This window comes from Homarus americanus, unplaced genomic scaffold, assembly GCF_018991925.1.
Source record: "Homarus americanus isolate GMGI-L3 unplaced genomic scaffold, GMGI_Hamer_2.0 scaffold50564, whole genome shotgun sequence".
Lineage (NCBI taxonomy): Eukaryota > Metazoa > Arthropoda > Malacostraca > Decapoda > Nephropidae > Homarus > Homarus americanus.
The window spans coordinates 5689151-5709532 of record NW_024715014.1 but is presented as its reverse complement, the minus strand read 5'-3'; the positions used below and the strand labels follow the sequence as shown (position 1 = coordinate 5709532).

At 38.1% G+C, this 20382-nt stretch overlaps 2 protein-coding genes across 4 annotated transcripts in view; both read left to right on the top strand.

The window, feature by feature from the left end:
• Nucleotides 1-3308: 3308 nt before the first annotated feature.
• Nucleotides 3309-7123, top strand: LOC121854447. 2 transcript variants are annotated; one of them, XM_042349127.1, is made up of 3 exons: nt 3309-3397; nt 5227-5427; nt 6606-7123. In XM_042349127.1, exons 1-3 carry the CDS (start codon nt 3392-3394, stop codon nt 6777-6779), a joined length of 381 nt encoding a protein of 126 aa, XP_042205061.1. In that variant the 5' UTR covers nt 3309-3391; the 3' UTR covers nt 6780-7123. The 2 variants fall into 2 exon arrangements, with proteins under 2 accessions (XP_042205061.1, XP_042205054.1); XM_042349120.1 differs by having other exon boundaries at nt 6603-7123.
• A 1630-nt stretch (nt 7124-8753) lies between these two features.
• Nucleotides 8754-20382, top strand: part of LOC121854159 (serine/threonine-protein kinase ATR-like) — a 52238-nt gene continuing 40609 nt past the window's right edge. For both annotated transcript variants that reach the window (XR_006086494.1, XM_042348600.1), the window contains exons 1-11: nt 8754-8789; nt 9664-9738; nt 11064-11281; nt 12119-12280; nt 13026-13174; nt 14461-14631; nt 16201-16468; nt 16680-16807; nt 17460-17587; nt 18084-18270; nt 20289-20378. Coding sequence is in view for 1 of the 2 variants with exons in the window: in XM_042348600.1 (XP_042204534.1) it covers nt 9725-9738; nt 11064-11281; nt 12119-12280; nt 13026-13174; nt 14461-14631; nt 16201-16468; nt 16680-16807; nt 17460-17587; nt 18084-18270; nt 20289-20378 (1515 nt within the window). In the remaining variant the exon portion in view is untranslated. The remainder of the gene's footprint in view (nt 8790-9663; nt 9739-11063; nt 11282-12118; nt 12281-13025; nt 13175-14460; nt 14632-16200; nt 16469-16679; nt 16808-17459; nt 17588-18083; nt 18271-20288; nt 20379-20382) is intronic.

Sequence of the window (20382 nt, the reverse complement as noted above, 5' to 3'; positions counted from 1 at the left end):
CCTCTGCTAAACTGATTAAAAATTTTATTTAATTCTATTTTTTTCATGCACGAGTATATGATGCTTGAGAGTGTCCTTCCTGGAAATTTTTTGCCCACATTCATCACATTTATAGTTTTTAACACCACAGTGAACAGCAAGAATATCGCCCGTATTATTAAACAACATCTTCCCTTGAATAGGGTCGTCGTGTTTCAACCCGAGTTTTAAACTAAATGCATCCTCAGGGACAGTACTATACTTCACGGGTGGTGTGACAGTAAAATTAACTAATTCCAATAAAATAAATGTATAATATTGGAGTTAGTTAATTTTACCGCCACACCACCCCGTTAAGTACTGTACTGCGGTGTCCCTCAGGACTCGTTTAGTTTAAAACTCTGGTTGAAACGCGACGACCCTCTTCAAGGGAAGATATTGTTTAATAATTCATGCGTAAGACTCTTCAGATTGTTAGAATACTTTTACTTTTATCCCCTTCAGGCCTTCACCACTGATCGCTCGTTAGCCACTTCGGCGATCGGTCACGCCAATAAGGTTAGAATAAGCCAGTTAGGTTAGGTCAGTTAGGTCAGCATAATTCAATTAAGATAGAGAGAGCATTCATTAGTGAGTCAAAATGTCCTTACGAATATTAGCAGGTTAATAAATGATCAACTATATCTTGTTCACTGTTTTTTGTAAGTTCGAGCACAGCCGCATCTCAGCTTTCCTACCATTGTTGTAGACGGAGAGGAACGAAGAGGTTGCGGGGAGGAGGGGAACAATACCTTGCCCACCCAGGCCTGTTGTGCTGCCGCCTTTGTTAAACTTGAAGGAATCACTATTGTTCACTAATTAAAGTGTAATGCTAGCTTTTGAAGGCAGGGGGGATCATTATCGCTCTATTTTGTATGCACACCGGAAAAACACTTTGTATTGAAAATATTTGTGTTGTATGTATTTACATGTTCTGTATTATTATTTTGTAAGTGGTTTGAAACAATTTTGTGCCATCTAATTTGCATTTATATTGTTTATGGATCTTTTACTTTTATCCCCTTCACCACTGATCGGCTTGTTAGCCACTTGGGCGATCGGTCACGTCTCTGATTACTTTTCCTTTTCATTTATCTTCTTCACCATTTAGTCAAGCTGTACTATTATGTATTGATTTAGGTATTTATTGTATGATTTGTGTATTATCACAAGGCACATATTTACAGTCAGTTATAAGTTCTAACAAATTTATAATGATAAAGACGCATTCAGTATTTCTACCGTTTTCTGGGTCTGTGTTCCTGTCGTGGCCGGGTGGTGGTAGGTGCCCTCACAGTATTCTGGACTTGCGGCTTCTTTAATCTTGAGCTGTGATACAGAAGACAGGGTCTAAAATATCTTCTGCGATAACAAGAGAACTAGTTAACTGAACTTACCACATGTATATTACTGAAAAGATGAGGTCGATTGAGTGTCTTTAAAAATCCAATTTCCAAATCCTTAAAAAAAAATGAGGTCGCTAGCTAGTTCCTATTGGCGTTATCTGATACTCAGTACCTCAGCTGATGTTTCCTTGCCCTGATGTCTTGTCTAGATGATGCCTACCTGATATGTGTGGGAGTGGTGTGTGTGGGGAGAGGGGGTCAGTGTAGGTGGGTGGGTGTGTATATGTATGTTTGTTTTATTCATAATATGGGTATATTTAAAGCGTGTTTGTTTGTAGTGTGTGTGTGGATAATACTTGTTTATACGGAGGCTGGTAAAAACTGTATATGTCCTTGTATTTCGTTATGTGTTTATGAGTGTTGATGTAATTTCTTGCGTGTTTTTATAAGTGTGTTTGCTTATTTGTGTGTATATATCTGCCATTGTTAGCGTGTTTACCTTGTGTGTGTGTGTGGGTGGGGGGGGTTGTCTACATGTATGTGTGTTTGGTTTTGTATACTGTATGTGTCTTATCTATTTGTGTATGATTTTTATTTTTTTTTTGCTTATGGAATTTGTGTTTGTTATTTGAGTGTGTTTGTTATTGGTGTTGATGTGTTTGCATGTGGGCGTGTTTATTAGTGATTGTATTTACTTGTTTGCATAAAGTTGTATTTGCTTGCATGTGTTCATTTATTTGTGTGTGTGTGTGTGTGTGTGTGTGTGTGTGTGTGTATCTTTATTTGTTTGCTGTGTGGGTGTGAGAGAATGTGTGTATGTTTGTAATCTTTGTTTACTTTGAGGTTGGTAAAGGCTGTCTCATTCAGGTGGAGTTGGAGGGACCTTCATCTTCCTCGCACCATTGATGTTTTATGTTTCTCACTAATTATAAGACCGAGGGGAGGAGGAGAGAAGAGAAGGGAGGAAGGGAAAGGAGGGAAGCGGGGGAGATGAAAAAGGGGGAGGGAAGAAATAAGAAAAAAAAGGAAGGAAGGAGGGGAGGAAGTGGATAAAAATGGGAAAGGGAAGAGAGAGAGATGGGAAGGGAAAGATGCTTAGGTCCTTCCACTACACATTTTCATATCCTATGAAAAAAGTTTTAAGACTTAAAAGTTTTACGGTCAAACTTTTTGAAAAAATGCAGATTATTAAAGACGTCGAATGATCAACAATTGTATATATTTTTTTCTAAGTTCAACACCAAAACATAATTTACGTGTATCAGTCTACAGTATATTTCCCTATCCATATCTTAAGTGATAATAGTGATAATTACACTTGAAATTATTCGTTAGTACGGTATACACTGATGTAGGTTATGTACAGTTATACATCTGTAGTTCATGTAACACAATACACTGTATCCAAAGCGTGCTAACCTTCTGGGGACCATTGGACAATTATTGGGAAGATCAAGATGTGTAGTCACACAACCCTGAAGATAGGTGCTAGGCTGCTTGTACCACTAATCTTGAGTATACTGTGTAGATGCACACAGGGACGAAGAAACTGCTTTAATAGACATACATACATACATACATACATACAGTCTTTAGCTTGACTTTGAGAAGCGCATATTATTATTACTAGTAGAACTGTAATACTATCGGTAATAATAATGATAATAATAATATATTATTCTCATTCTTGCTGTACTTATTCTTTTTATTTTCACCAAATCTTTTTGGAAAGTTTACCCTTTATCAAATATAAAATTCAGTTACGTAATATGTAATCTGGTCACAACACATGATACATCTCTACATTTCCAATTGGCCAGGAAGGCATGGAAGATACTATGGTGAATATGATTGGTGTAGCAAGACAGGGAGGCGGGACTCGGTAGTTTTCTGCGCTAGTGTGGGTGGCGCACGAGGGCGGGCCTGACAGGGAGATAAGGTAAACCGGCTGGGGTGGGCAGCCTCACTTGAGCTGAGTGTCTGTCACCTGCACCATCTACAGGTCGTACTCCCCTCTACGCTCCACCATGAAGGTCAGCTCTACCTTTACCTGTGCCATAGCTTCATGTTAACACAGTGTTAGTAGTTGGCAAGTTAGGACCGTATTATGCCAAGGGCCTACGAAAGTTAGGGAGCCAAGGATTTTGGGTTCCAGAGTACCGAGGGATCTCCACGAAATTTATTTACTTTTACTTTTATCCTCTTCACCACTGATCGGCTCGTTAGCCGCTTGGGCGATCGGTCACGTCTCTGTTATGCACTGTTGGCAAGTACTGGGCATGTACCGGCTCCTGAATGTACCTGAACCTGCTCCAGTGTTGGTCAAGTCTGGTCTTGAAAGAGCTCACACTCGGTGCCGTCACAACACTCTGGCAGATTGTTCCAAGAATTCACAATTCTCACTCCGAGAAAGTTTGCCCTCGCAGCATTCTGGACTTTTGGCTTCTTCAATCTTGAGCTGTGACCCCTTATGGGGCGAGCGTCCGCCAACTCTAGACATGGGCACTTGACTTAGCAGTGCCCTCTGATATATTTATACATCTCAATTAGGTCACCCCTTGCCCGTCTTTAGTATAAGCTTGGCAGTTGCAGGCACTCTAATCTCTCTGGATAGCTGAGGTGCGGGCACCAGTCTGGTGGCCCTCCTTTGGACATTTTCAATCAACTGACAATCTCTAGCATGTCTCGGGGACCAGACGGGGTGATAGTACTCCAGACGGGGAAGAACCTCACTCTTGAAGATAATTTAGTTGCTTGATTCACCTGTAAGTGAGCGATGTGTTCAAGCGGCCGCCACAACCCAGCCCATGTTAACGGGTAAGTTCTGCTAAAACTTTCCCAGTCGACGCTGAATCTTGCTGACATAACCTTGATGAGTGGACCCGACATGAAGTAAACCTTAGACAACTTGTGTTATACTATATGGTATAAGTTAGGTAAAGGAACCATAGTTGTTTCATTGATGGGTTAGATTGTGTTAGCCTTAAAGAAAGGAAGCGCCTGCATTCTTTCTCGAAGAAATAACACAGGAACTTAAGGTTACGACGATTTTACTCCATTCCAATTTAGATTTTATTGGATGAGCCTTATGACTTAAACTATTGAATTGTTTTATAAAAAGAGAGAACTCCGAACTCAAACAAAACACCGAAGACTTCCCTTATGATAGCTGTGAAATTAGTCCATGATTTGACCAAGGTGTTTCATATGACAACTTTCACCTCATTGTCTTAGGTTTACGCTTTGTTTTTTGCTTGTTCCCCTGGTAAAAATTATACTTTTTTGTCGTTAAAGTAAGCAGATTGGCAAAAATCCTGTGAAGAATAGTATGGAAGGAGACTAATTACATGGTTAAAATGATACCATGTTGTGGATAGTGTACAAAAATGACTATACGCCCCACTTAGGGAAGCTTAACATTATACAGTAAAGTTGTTGAGAAGAAATTTTCAGCTTGATTCAGTTGGATTATATAAATGTGCACCACATCCGTCCACTTGTCTTTTCCTCCTTAATAACTCTTTTGCTCCATATGTTGCAAACATATTTATAGACAGTACAGTACCACTATTTGTGACAATCATGAACCGATATTAGCTGAAAATTACCCATCGAAAATAATTTGCTAAAGTTAGATAAGTGAGGTTGGGTTTGGTTGGCTCGTTTTCCCGTTCTGCAATTGCCAATGGAAATGGTCGGCGAATTGATAATTACCAGTCGGTATTCTTATATATTTTTTCCATCTTCTTAGTACTGTATTGAATGTATTATATGAGTGTGAAAAAATGTCTGTAATATGCTACACTGCGGGCGGAAGTATGTAGACCCTAATGTCACTTGTATTATTGTGTTTGTTGTACAGGACTATCAGGTTGGTGTGGCGGTGGTGGGGGTACTGATAGTGGCCATGCTAGGGAGGGCGGCAGGTCACCCCGGGTCCTCCCTCACTCACATGGATGATGACCAAGGAGTCAAGCGAGGCTTCTGGTATAAGCGAGCTCCCCTTCTTCATCGCGACCAACACTACGACGACGATGACGACACGGACGATTATCCAACCCAGGTGACGCCACCGCCTTATTCCTTGATATTATTGTAGAAAGAATAATTATTAATCACAATGTTTAAGGGTATCTAGGTTAAGTAACTCTTGTGTCAGTTTCGTAGTTTGAAGTTTGTCTCGATTCCACACACACACACCTACTCAGAGAAGAGGTTACGTACAATGAGTGACCCCACATTGTATCAGTTTAGGCAAATAACAGGAGACCCACTAATCCCCCACCACACCTCCACCACAAACACTTTGCAGAAAACTTTTAACCTTAGACCACTGACAAATCTATGTTAAATAATATCAGTTTTGTATTGACTCTCACTATGGTATATAGAATTTGTCTCTAATTAGACCTGATTCAACCAGAAGTGTTTGTGACAACAAGAGAGTTATACACATTTATAGCCTACTGTTGTTCCAAGTCATGGCATAATTATTATCCCTAATATGGATGAAAACTGACTACGTTCTGCTGTTGTCCTAATATCATACTAGTGTTGTTTTATCTAAGTTGTTATGCTTTCCTAGTTTGACACACATAATTTCCATTACAAATCCTACATGGAATACAATACTGTAAACGTTTCCATTAGGCCACATGTCAGTCATTTGAGTCATACTTGAAAACGACATTAATGTTCATTAATTTAAAGAGCCTGAACCAGTGAGACAAATACCTTGTAAGGTAGAGACAAAATATTCATAAATGTAATATTTTGCCAAGTGTGGGTATAATAAAATAATTTTTTAACTGGTTCAATCCTGGGGCACTCCAGTCTACCCAGCTGCAAAGGGGCACCCAACTTTACAAGTTGGAGAGGTCAAGGTGTTCGAATGCAGTGCCGGCCACACTGTCTCCTTGTGTACTGAAGGCTTATTAGTTATTATTACAGTGTGTGGTACAGTATCGACATTGACCAAAACGGTAGATCATGCTTATGGAGCCCACTTTCACACTACCCGTATCTGTACTAATTTTCTTGACCTTTCAACATTTCTCCTTATTTCACTAGACTCCGTAGCACTACAGGTTTAAAGACCAACCAACTAATTACAATATATATATATATATATATAATATATATATATATATATATATATATATATATATATATATATATATATATATATATATATATATATATATATATATTAACATGGGGTTGTGTGGTTGTCGCCAGCAGGCACTGTGGAAGCACTGGGCATCACCAGACAAGCGAGGGTTCGGGTCCATGATGCCAGCCTACCTGGTACACCTCTACCGCCCGGCTCAGCCTCTTCTCAACCCCGCCGCCCTTTTCACCTCCACCAGGCGAAATTCTGAGCGGGACAAGATTGATTACAGCAGTCAGGGATAGGTGACGCCCCATCCCTCAACCACAAGGGAAAACTTCATGATATGGTACAAGACTAATAAAGCCGGTGCTTCCCTGTTGGACTCTACCAAGTCCTCACCCAGGCATGATATCACCAGGAACTCCGGGTCTTTGTGTCCATTGCGGAAGCAATTGTATTCCATATGACTTTCTGACATATTTTAGACACTTGAATCACAACTATAAATTGTGAAATGTGTTTTTCTACAAGGAAAAAATGAATCATACATAGGTGTTCTCAACATTTTCCCATAAATATAACGAGAAGTAATAAAACAAAATGAATCATGTACATCTAATATATAAAGAAGCTTTTAAAGTTGAAACATTGTTTCATTGTGTTCTTTTCCTAGCACAGTATGTGAGGGCTATGGTGTCCCGGGTGGTCCTACGACACGCTAAACGCAATTATGGTGACACTGTTTCCTCCCATTATCCCAGATGACACCATGACCCACAACCATAACGAGGTGCTGGTGACAAACTTGTATAATCCTTCATAAATTATTATTCTGAAAACCTTAATTTAATTGAGTAAATATGAGTTGGTGAGGAGACATGACAATGAAACATAGTATTCACTCACACATGGACAAAGTTGTTACAAATAAACAAGGAGACGAGGCAAATTATAATAAAAAAAATATTCTCACTCATATAACAGAAGATAGTGGGTCTAATGATAATAATAAGTAAATATAATTCAATAATATTAAAGATACTACATTGAATGTAATATCTTAGACAATACTGTATTACTTTTACTTTTATCCACTTCGCGACTGATCGGCACGTTAGCCGCTTGGGCGATCGGTCACGTCTCTGTCACGCACTGTTGGCAAGTACTGGGCATGTACCGGCTCCTGAATGTACATGAACCTGCTCCAGTGTTGGTCAAGTCTGGTCTTGAAAGAGCTCACACTCGGTGCCGTCACAAGACTTTCTGGTAGATTGTTCCAAGGGTTCACAACTCTCACTCTGAAAAAGTTTGCCCTCACAGTTTTCTGGACCTGCGGCTTCTTCAATCTTGAGCTGTGACCCCTTGTGGGGCGAGCGTCCGCCAGCTCCAAGTAAGGACACTCGACTGAGTAGAGCCCCTTGAGATGCTTATACATCTCAGTTAGGTCACCCCTTACCTGTCTGTAGTATAAGCTAGACAAGTTCAGGCGCTCCAATCTCTTGGGGTGCAGGCACCAGTCTGGTGGCCCTCCTTTGAACATTTTCAACTGACAGTCCCTAGTATATCTCGGGGACCAGACGGGGTGACAGCACTCCATATGGGGAAGCACTTCACTCTTGAAGATCGTTACGACCTTCTTATAAGACCCAATAATTTATTTGCCTGATTTAACTTGTTCTCGCAATGGCCCGAGAACTCATTGTCAACATACACACCTACTGTACTGTAGATCCTTCTCACATTCAGTCTCAAATAGTGCAGTTTCTTCATCCCGTTGGGACATATGACACGCCTCCTTACCGTTGGTACGCCCCAGGTGCATCCTCTTACACTTCGTGACATTGAATCTCAGCAGCCATTTCTTCGACCATTATTGGAGCTCACAGAGATCTTTCTGCAGCTCTTCACAGTCCGCATGGTTATTAACGGACGTAAAATCACGAGCGCCTTGTTTAGGTCTCTAAACATTTTATAGGGCAAGGGGTTTCTTTCAGCTGAATAAAATAGTCCGACGTTAGCCAGGTTAAAACACCTAAGTGTGAGGCTGCTCTCCTGTGTGTGCTCCTCATAATGTGAGTGTTGTATAAGATATTAAATTAGAATCAAAGTTGTTACTATTTATTTTCATATATAATTGAAAGAAATGGCAAATGAGTTAAATATAGATCGATTCATGTATTTATTTTAAAGATCAAAATCTTTAAGTGTACAAGTATAGCAGAAGTAAGTCTTCACAACCTGGAGTTAATGATCAGCTGGCGCGCGAAGGTTTATAAACCTGACACAGGAGGAGGGAGACTGGCTAGTGTTAGGTGAAGGTTATTTTGGATTTTTTCTGGTTATTTGATTGGCAAATTTTAAGCATAATTAATGAATGAGGTATTCACTGTGCAAGAGAGTAGCCTGACTCAAAGGCAAACTTTAGAAGGTTACCTGAAGTACTGTACAGTATGTTAATTACCTGTCTGTAGTACTGTCGCCCCGTCTGGTCCCCGAGATATGCTAGAGACTGTCAATTGATTTAAAGTCAATGGATATTGCCGTGACCGGCTAAGCTCCTACTGACGCTATTTTACCGTGAGTGCACTCTGATTGGCTAATCGTCCATTACCGACAAAAATGACAGGTCTTCTGAATAGAATATGAGGACTCAGTGCTTTCATCGGGTTCCAAATCAGTTGGAATCATACTCTCTTTATGGTTGTCTCTGGACACTAGATATAAATCAAACCCATAGCTGGGGGGAGGCCTTAATAAAGTACTGCTCCCCTAAAAATAAAAAGATTCTACCCAGTCAATACTACTGTATTTACAGTATCTTGATATTTTCCAGCAAATATCATAAGCTGAAAAATAGTCAGTATATACAAAGAGTTTTGTTCTAAGAATCCACAACTCATCAACCACCCTTAACTTTATATTGTTCAGTGTGTCTTGTAACATGTAATTACAGAACTTCATTTATAACCAAAGTGTAGGATATCAATTATAATGGAAGATTTGATTCAGGCGTGAAGGAAAGTGTTAAGATACCCCCTGACCACCTTTATGTGCACCATATTGTTTCCCTGGGTTCTTTTTCATTACCTTCCCATTCCAATTTTGCTCCATAAAATTTGAGCCCCCCTCCCCCCAGAAAAAGCTGGCCGGTAAATGAAGAATGTTTAAGAAAACTTATTCTTTCAGGTTGAATCAGCAGCAGCACAGCAGTTTACTTTAAGAAGATGCACCCACCATAGATGCCAGGATGGCAGAAAATATGTATGTAACCTTGTTGTATGAAAGGTTTCCAATGCAGTACAGTATAGTACAGTACAATACTCTACAGTAGTTTCCATCTTGTGAATGTCTATTACATCATTGCAGTCAAACATTAGCCTGAATGATGAAAATTTTAAATTTTTCTTAATTTAAGGGACAATTGAACTTACTTTGCACTCTATGATTCATCATCAACATTTTACAGTTACTTTCCATGATTACCTGATGGCAGCTCTTCATGCTGCACAGTCTCTTGCAGTCCCTATTGTTAGACTCTAATATCTTTTCTTATAACCTCTTCTTATATCATTCTTGGCCTGCCCTTGACTCCTCCCCTCCACATAAACAGTACTACTGTATATGCTAGCTTTATTGGGTCTTCTTTTATTGACTTTCTTCTCTTTCGGGGGAGGTTTATTGGTCCTTAAAGTTGGATTTGATTCCTGGATGATGTAGGTACTGTACTCTTCCCAGCAGTGAATCCCAGTCCCAGTTGTTGGTGTTCATGAACATATGTTTATTTATAACCATTTTAATGCCAGTTTCAAGATGTTTAGTTATGTTTTCAAATAATCACAATTTCATTTTATAAATTAAAGCCCAGACTAATAAATATTGAAGTTATAACCGTGGTAACATTATAAGATATTCTTATTACCACCATGCTATTGTACTATTCCGTAAGTTACTAAATGTTACATAATACTTCCTTGAGATAAATGTATAGTATATATCAGGTGCCTAAAAGAGAGCCCAGGTTCTCAACTGGCTCAGCCATGTTAATATTGTTATTATTATCCACTCTGTATCTGTGTTTTTTTGGCTAAATAAACTGTTTCAATTCATGCCCAGTATTTGCCAACAGTGCGTGACAGAGACGTGACCGATCGCCCAAGCGGCTAACAAGCCGATCAGTGGCGAAGAGGATAAAAGTAATTCAATTCAATTCAATATGATTCGTAATTAATTATTCTTTAAAAGAATTTGTTGGAGTGATTTTCTGTTAGATTATGTCTGAGGGAGTTTATGATTAGGGTCTTATCCTCATGTCTCTACTTGTCTCATTTATATAAAGTCTTAGATGGAGTAATAGGTATTAAACTCAATGGTTGTAACATACAGTACAACAAGTACTGGATATAGAAATTCATAGACATACAGTACTGTACAATACAAGAAACTAATCATGCTGTCAGGAGTTTAACTCACTTTAATAGTACAGTACTGCAAGTTTCTTTTGCTATACATTTTCATAAAAAAAGTTTGTAAGCATCAGTTTTTTAATACATTCATTTATTTTACTTCTAAATTTTTTCTCTTTCCAGGTCTGATAGCCAAAACACAGCTTTGCGAGACAAATTTGTTTCTGTGGTTGGATCAGTATTTGCAAGTGGCGATGAAGCAAATATTTTAACACTCTTGACTTCATTAACAAATGTATGTCGACGTGATGAGTGGCTGCTGGTTGTGCCTACCTCTACTGGCACCACTAGTAATGATGACCAGATCGTTACTGATACTTCAGACAGACATAAAGCATCAGGTAGGAAATTTGATTAATCTTGAAAATAGTGTACAGTACTGTAGTCTGACTTTTCCATCACATAATTGGTCATTCATGAGATCAGTGCAGAGCCCATGTAAAAAAAGAATTGTGGATTTTGACCTAACCATTGTGAAGATACTGAACTAATTTACAAAGTTGAAAATAATGAGAAAAAGGGGGCAATGTCACAAATTAATCCCGAGTTAATAAACACAGTCATCCATATATACTGTGTTATCTCTCTTCACCAAGACTCGCTGTACAGGTGTAGGTATATAGCTCTTGTTTTGTGTTAATTCACTTTACGTAATTTCAGTTTCGTGATAAAAATTTGTTGACACACTTTCTCACTATATGTTAGGTTGAAATTCGGTTTAGTAATAGCTCGACTCACTGGGAAGGGGAAAAACTGAGTATGAGGTGGTCTGTGAGAGCATGGTGCCATTGTTACATGTAATGAAACTATGAATGTTGTGGAAAAATCATTACAATTCTGTTACTCTAATGTGGCATAGAAATAAAGAAATATAATGCAAAACTATAAAATAAGAGAAATGAAGAGCATGCATTGTATGCGTGGGAAGTAAAGGTAAGTGGTGGCAGTGAGCTGTAACTGCATCGCTGACTCGCCACCCACCCGTGCTTCCTCCCCAATGTGACGTCATGGCATACACTCACACACTTCTCAGAGTCAGCTGGGTGACTGCTCGGCTGAACTGTGTCGGGTCGCCCAGAGGATGGTTTGAGTGTGGAAGGAGCTATTTTTTTTTTACATAAAATATGTGCTTTTGTATTTTATAATGTGCTGTGTATAGATTGTTGTATTTTTTGCAGAATTCACTTGCTGGCTGCTGGCAGAACTAGTAACAGTGAATGGATCAGCAGTGGTGTGTGAGGCCAACATTAACCTTCAAGTTACCATCATGCGTCTACTAGCTACTCGAAATCCCCAGCTATTTTCTTCTGTCATCAAAGATTATGTAGATATTGGCTTAGGTATGATATCATAGTCCCATGGAACATTCAGTACAAACAATTATTAGAGTTATTAGAATTTAATTAAAAATCAGGTACAGATTTATTATTATTTTTGATAATTTAAAGAACCATTCTGTATTTGATAACTACAGAATCTTCCCTCTATAGTTGTCAAATACAGTATGGTTCTTCCTCCTCTGTTTTGTAGCAAATACATGAGACAGATGGACACTACAGTACCAGTTTATTGATGATGTGAGCTTATCTCTGATCTCTGTACACAAGACCCTACCCTTGATCCAAGATAATTCATGATGATTCTCATGAGGCCCAATATTTGGTAGAGAGTGTTAATAGGGAGTGTATACACTGTTAGGATGGTAGGAATACAGGGGATCCTTGTTATGCATTGTACCGATATACAGTGCCTCATTTCACATATATTTCGCTAATAAGTATAGGAAGAAATCTTCATTATATGTCTTTGTTACAAAAGCTATTTTATCCATTTTTAGAAGGCTGCCTCTTTTCAGTAGTTTTTCTTTTACTCATTGTTTGGCAACCACCATAATAATGAGGTGAGGGAATGGAAGGAGATGATGCACTTCTTAAAGCTGTTTACAGTTGTATTTAATTATAATTCCCCTTTTTACTGAGAATTATGGCTAAGACAACCATGATTGAGGATATTCTTGAATATTTTTGTTTAACTCAAAATATTTCTAAGTGTTTGTATCATATATTTTTATTCATACGTTTACAGAAGGAAAAGAAGTTCTCTTTGATGGAGGAACAGTTTCATGTCAGTGCTTCTCATCTGTAGTGAATAGGAACAATGCTCAACCAGTACCTAAGACTATTGTATTTACTGATGATTCACAGCTTGAACATATTCTCATCAACATCATTATGGTAAGTTACCTGAAATTTATTTTTTCTGGGTTGTCTGTGAGTCTTTAAATTCATTCATTCATCCATGCTCATGGGTTCCACTATGTCTTATTAAAGGTTATGCATACATTGTTGTGCATTATGTACTGTATTTTGTTTTGACTTTGACCTTGCCATGCCATCTCATATTTTGGGTTTCAACCTATAGACAAAGTGGATAAGACATGTGTCACTTGATACAGACTTACTCATCAAATAGGACATCAGGGTCAGCTCTCTTATTTTTTATTTTCAACTGTAATTATTGTAAACTAAAATGGGATGGATCATCTTAACATCAAGTATCACTTATAAAAAGGGATCAAAGAATGTAGACGACTCTGTATCTATATCTCTAAAGAACTTACTCATTCTTCAAACTTTTTTGAGAGAATAGGATAAGGGAAAAGTGTCCATGCCATCCCTTTATGACATTATCCACACTTCCAAAGTGCTGTTTGTTTTCCCATCTTATGAAGCCATTTAATTAATTCCTGTTTACTTTTTGAGTTTTTATCATTGACTATTCTCTCTACTCTGTGACTTCACACCCCAATCATCCCATATCTTTTTACCTCACTAAAACTGTCGCTTCATTCCATTTTACTCATGTAGGTCAAGGTCAGAAGGACTGCCATCTCCTCATGGCTTCTTTACCTAGGTCCTAAGATTCCCTTACAGGTGCCTTTCTCCCTCATACTACTTTCTCACTGATAGCTTTTTCTATTGGGGTGTGTTTTAGCAGTACCAAGCTCAAGTCTTTAAATTATATAACCACCTTCAGTATATCACCTCTCCTTGCAGTTCATCAAAATTAATGGCAAGTACCTAACTTCCTCCACACAAATAACATCACCTAACATTTCCAGTGTTTATTTTTATCTTTCCTTTGTTGCTCACTGTTTATAATTCAGTTACCATCTTTTGTAATTAGGTATCAGAGATATGTATTTTGATTTTGTTAAAGTTTTCTCTTGTTCTATTATGGGCAGTACACTGAAACTGAATGGCCTGCTGGGCTTGTGACAAGTTAATTGTGGTTTGGGGCTGTTTGAAACATCAGGCTGTATTCATAAAACTTTCTCCTGCAGGCCAGACTGTGTGCTGACAATCTGTGCAGCCAGTTCAGATCAGTAGCTTGTTCACTTACTCTCTGTATGGTTGACTCAGAATGGCAGCATTATCATTGCCATGCTAGTCTTATGGTTTGAAAAGATATCATATAGTGAAGAGATGACAAGCTCACAAGTCATGTCCATTCTTTTCAGGTGATAGGAGACTTAGGAGACTACTTGTGTCACTGGGTTGGACCTCTTCATGATCAAATATGGCTCCTTGTTACTACTTGTTTAGAGGGAGGAGACATCAACCTCAAGGCTGCCTCTCTCTCCACCATCTCATGCCTTTTGGACATATGTGGGTTACCCAAGGCCATTGAAGTAAGCATCTTTATATATTTTGTATATCATGCACAATATAAGTAGTAACATGTCATTGGCTCACTATAATTTTAAGTATTATGTTGGAGGACAAAAAAAAATTATGTTAAAGTTGGAATCCTGGGAATTATTAAAAATTAGTAAATGCAGAATAAAATTAGTTTTAACAAGAGAGTTTAAAGGTAATAAATAATAAATATAAACATGTAGGATCTAATTTTGTGTTGAATGTGACATTTTGAATTCTTCCAAGGCCTTTAGTGTTATGGGATATAGTATCAGGGGCAGAGTCAAGAATAACATAGACTCTCCTCTCAGTTGCTTCTCATATATATATTTTTTCAACCTATATAACAGATGTGTTCTGTTATATTGAGAGATGTATGGATGAACACTGTGCTCGTACAGTTAAAGTTAGAAAAGAGAATAAAAGAACAAAGATTGAGCAAAACTATAAAGAAATACAGTAATGTAAAATTCCATTTTTGCCAAGTGGATTGGGACTGAATTCATTCTGTATAAATGGGTTTTCCTTTAAGCTGGAAATGGGTAGTACAGTATTCCCATAAAATATGAATAACCTTGGAAAATAAAGATGTATTATTAGATCTTTCTGTCATTAAAATATATGTAAACAGTATATAATTACAGTACTGTAGCTTATTTTTATATACAATACACACTGGACCCTTGATAAAGTACGATATTATTTTATTTTATAATTTTTTTTTTTTTTTACAGGGATTAGCCCACCCTGGCACAGGTCACTGACCCACATTGGGGCCTGGGGGGCGAAAATGTAATAATAATAATAATTCATAGTAAATAAAATTTATAATAAAATATAAAAATAAAAATAAAATAATAATGATAATAATAATAATAATAATAATAACTCTTTAATAATAATAATAATAATAATAATAATAATAATAATAATAATAATAAAGAGCCTCAAATACAAAAATGAAAAGATCAAAAGTGAGAAACAATATATGTATGTTGTGTTGTCAATTGTAAGAGAAACAATTGAGACCCTGCAATTGTGTGTAAATGAGGCAGAAAGTCAGATCAGCAACCTGGAACTTGGGCACAATTTTTCTGATGTCATATGTGCAGCAGGGTCCACCATTAGACAATACATTATGCTTCCAATATCTTCCCAGGCAGTAGTACCTCCCTGTTTGTTAGCTACCTACTACCTATTAGGTTCCTGAACTCCTCGATCATATGGGAAATAGGGGTTTAGGTTCTTGTCTCTGACGTACAGTACTATTGTTGGTACAGTATTTATTTATACATATAAATACTTACTCTATACAGTACTGTATACTCTGTTGTTACTGATTTTTGTTGTACATTACTGTATTTGTTAAGATGCATTGCCTTAACAGCTACTACACTGAATGACCCTGCTCTTAATATTGTTTTCTGTGTGATCCCTGCTGTCTAACAACAAACATTCCAATTTTTTAATTAACTCATTGAAGGTAAAGTACAGTATAAATTATTGTATGAAATGTATTATGTTATCACAATTTAATGCTGCTTTCATTCTCACTCTTACAGAGGCAAGATTATTTGATTCAGTGTATTGGAGCAACAGTCTTGTTAATTACCGATGAATCTTATGTAGTGGAAGAGGTTAGTGTTCGTGTAAGAAAGGAAACCAGAACAGCTTGCCAAGTTGAAGGGAATGATTTTGAAGATTGTCTGGCTCGTGTCATACTCAATCTGCAGCAATACATCTCTCATCTGATCCATCTCTTCAAAGAAGAGTTTCTTTTAATGCTCTCAAAGTGTCTCAACAAACCAAATGTGTTGGAAAAGATGTCAGGTAAGATATGTTTAGAATAAAACTGAAAGGTACCTGGTACTGTATTCAACAAAGATGGCCTTTTTTATCCTGATTTTTCAGGCTGGCCTCTATTCTTGTCATAACCTAGTACAATGTGACTTAAGCTACCATCCTGACATTAACTAATTTGGCATACTCAATTTTTTGCTGTAGCTACTTATGGTATGTCTGCAATTTTGTACATTTATAGGGTTGTTGAGGAAAGCTGTTCTCCAGTGTTTTACCATGTTAGTGGACATGCTGGGCACATCTCCTCACCTAAAGAAAGCTACCACTGCTCTTCACACTTGTGTCACTCACAGTCTTCTAGTACCTGAGGTGAGTAAGTTAGTACTGACCAGAGAATACACTGTCAAGCTGGGAGGAACTGTTAACTCTTACTAGGCTAAATAATATATGAAAGCTTCATTTATTTGTAGTAAAGATTGTGAATGTGACTTTGAGATTGCCATTGGCTTGGCTAATAAAATTTGATAACTACTATATGTAAAGATGATAACTACTGCAACTTAACCACTCATTAAGAGCAAACGTCTAGGCTTATCTTGTAAATATACCTTGTATACCCTGCAGGTAGTAGCATTTATGCCTCTGCCATAAACCAGCATCTTTACTAACTTTGGTAATGAACTTACTGGTGAGTTCAGCCTTATCATCCATAGGGGTAAAGGTTAGCGATCTATTAAGGTGAACATAATAGGCCTTCTTGATGTCATCCAGCATTAGGACATAGGGCCTGATAAAGAGGCATGGTGAGTGTTTTTCAGAGGATGTGGAGTGTCATCAAGTGCTCATTGATCCCAACAGTTATTTTGGTAAGTCAGCATGTGATATTATTGGAAAAAGTATTTACTGTCAGCTAAGTTTCTTTATACTGTATAAAGATATAAATTTTTTTGCAAATATTTATATTATATAGTATAATAAAGGCACAGAAGGAACCATATTACTGAATTTTGATAAATTACAGGTTTCGAACACCATACTGAGGAAGTTGTTACTAGAAGAACTACTTAAGGAGTTACCAACAAATATTTTGGACAACCAACATCAGGAATTATCTGAAACTCAGGCACGGAAGCGAAGATTTTCAGAAATGTGAGTTTCTGCATTACACTCTTGTTTTTAATGATCTGTACACAAAGTTAAGTCCTATCTTAGCTTTAGGAAATTGTTCAGGGATTTGTTAAGATAAGGTTTACAAAGACACTTTATGAAATGTAAATGAAAAGACTTACGTCTTGCCTAAAGCAACAATAAAGGGGTACTGTACTGTACTGTATTACCCATACAGTACAGTACATCATACTCCTTGATGTAATGGGTGTTTTATTTCATATTTTAGTCTATTATTTAAGGTGATAGCTGTTAACAGATTTTGTCCAAAAGCAAATACAGAAATACCTCACTATTTGCTTTAATGATAATACTATTTTCTGTTTTAAGCTTAATTCTACTTTTTATGACACAAGCAAGTTCATTCATTTGCCAGCCACATTTAGGGACAGATCTGCCTTCTGTGGTCCAGTGCCAGTTTTATCTGCATGGTCAGTATTATGCAGAGATTTATTTATGAATGTTTACTTTTCACCAGAGAATCACCAAGACCCTCTGTGAGTGTCATGAACCTAAGCAAGTGGTGGAAGATGACCTTACAGAAGTTGACTACCACATTTGTAGAATGGTCTGAAACTACTTCTCTGCTGCTTGGTCAAGTTGAAGCTGCTTGTGAAATTATCTCATGTGCAGGATGGATTGCTGCCAAAACTGAACAGTCAGAGGTAATTTTTTTGTCCACCTTTGTCAGAATAGTGTTGAGTTACAGGCTGTTTGTCTCTTCATAATGGTAAAAGTTTTTGTCATTACCCTTAAGCCATTCCAACATGTGAGGCCATATCTGATAGATCCATGGACCATAGATTTACTCTCCACTCACGCATTCCTTGATCCTTTGGCGTTCATGTCCGGGAGCTGGTATACAGACTGTCACTTCCTCAAGTCCCGGTCACCCCAGTGAAAGTGCCGACTGTGGCCCCATGGGACCTGCCAGAGGTGCACTTCTGTTGTTACTTCCAAGGGAGTAAGGCTGATGTTAATGAAGTGATGGCCAGGATGTATTTCCAGGAACATGCAACTCGGCAAGATGGCTCCAAATCCGATGCTGGTGTTGGGTTTGGAGCCATCTTTGCTGATTTTAGCTGCAGTGGAGGACTTATCACCTTTGCATATATTTTTACTGCAAAGCTCTCTGCTATGTGCCTAGCCCTTAAAGAAATCAGCACCCATAAGTTGGGAGTTCCACTGTCTTCTCTGGAATCTTTTAATCCCATCCACCCTCTCATTTTATATATTTTTAACTAGCTAATGGTCCTCTGTCGGCAGAGCCATGTGGATTTCTGTTGGGTTCCTGCTCATATGTCTATACGAGGTAATGAGAGAGCTGACGAGGTGGCCAAGTCTGCTGCCTCTCGTCATGTCCCTTTATGCTTCCTCCCTCACAGATATTTCTTCCCTGCAGTCAGGTCAGCCATCCAGACATCCTGGCAGCTACAATGGGACAATTTATCCGTTCCCAACAAGTTGCGAGAGATTACAAAAAGGGTCTATCCATGGGAATATCCTTGGATTCCCTGCCACTATATAGTAAGACTGCCCTTACCCGTCTATGTGTTGGACATACTCACCTCACTCACAGTTTCTTAATGGCCAGAGGACCACAGCCCTATTGTGATGACTGCCTGGTGCCACTGACTGTGAGACACTTGCTGGTAGAGTGTCCCAGTCATGGGGACTTGAGGAGTCATTTTTTTGCCGAGTGCCGGCAGGAGGATGGATCTTTCTCCATCTCACAGGTGCTCAGTGAGAGAAGTTCAGTACCTGATGGTGAACTTTAAATTTGTAATTGTAATAAAGGTACTTACCTGTTTGTAATTTTAAATAAATACAGGATTTTATATGATTTTAAATTTGATATTTAAACTTAATTGGATTTTAGTGTACTGATGAACAGTGTAGAGTGTATTAAGACAACTATATGAAGGTATACAAAATTTCTCCACACTGTGCTGGACATGTCTACCTTGAAGGCTTATAAGAAACATATTGTAAAAATTGGTAAGAAACCAGAACTAATAGATTTCAATTAGGTCATCATACATAATATGATTAACAGTTATTACATGCATCCAGCTTGTGGGCAGGTAGATCCTTGTCACTCATGCTTGGTGGGAAGGCATTTCATTATACCTTTGCTGCCCTTGGCAAATACTCTAAGGCCATGTCAGAGATGTCATATGTGTACACACACCACCAGAAAGACAACACCAAACCAGCTGAAATGATACGAGGCATGTTCTATCTGAGTGGACAAAGTACCACTAAAGTCAAAATTGAGATTTATTCACAAAAGGATAGGGAAACCACCTCTATCCTGAGAGAGACTCAATTACTCAGAAAGGAAGTGGCTAATATGGTCGATTTTGCTATTAAGTAAAACTACCTATGCGGGGTGGGATGGCAGTGAGGGTGGCGGGCGGTTGATCACAGAGAGGAAAGTGCCAGAGGTCTCCATATTTTTTTTCTGCTGCTTTGTCCACTCTGGTCGTACTCACCTCATATATGTACCAGAAATATTCAATTCCTCTATGTGCTAAATGTGAAAGTCTTTTATACTGTCTTAAGGTAGAACTTTCATTATACATTCATATAAAATCATATCTTAATTTTATAATCACCATTGCCTGAACTCATGAAAAATGGATATTATATAATAAAAATCTCATATGTTCTGGATTTGTAGGTTTGCCTCCGGTTCTTCCCTGATTCCTGGCTTCAAGTAGCTACAGACTCCATAACCTCTGTTATGATGAATACAGAAGATACCAGTCAGGTAA

Excerpts from the sequence above, each read along its gene's own strand:
- LOC121854447 (XM_042349120.1), top strand. Across the intron at positions 5,428-6,602 it reads CGGACGATTATCCAACCCAG|CAGGCACTGTGGAAGCACTG; the intron begins GTGACGCCACCG and ends GGTTGTCGCCAG.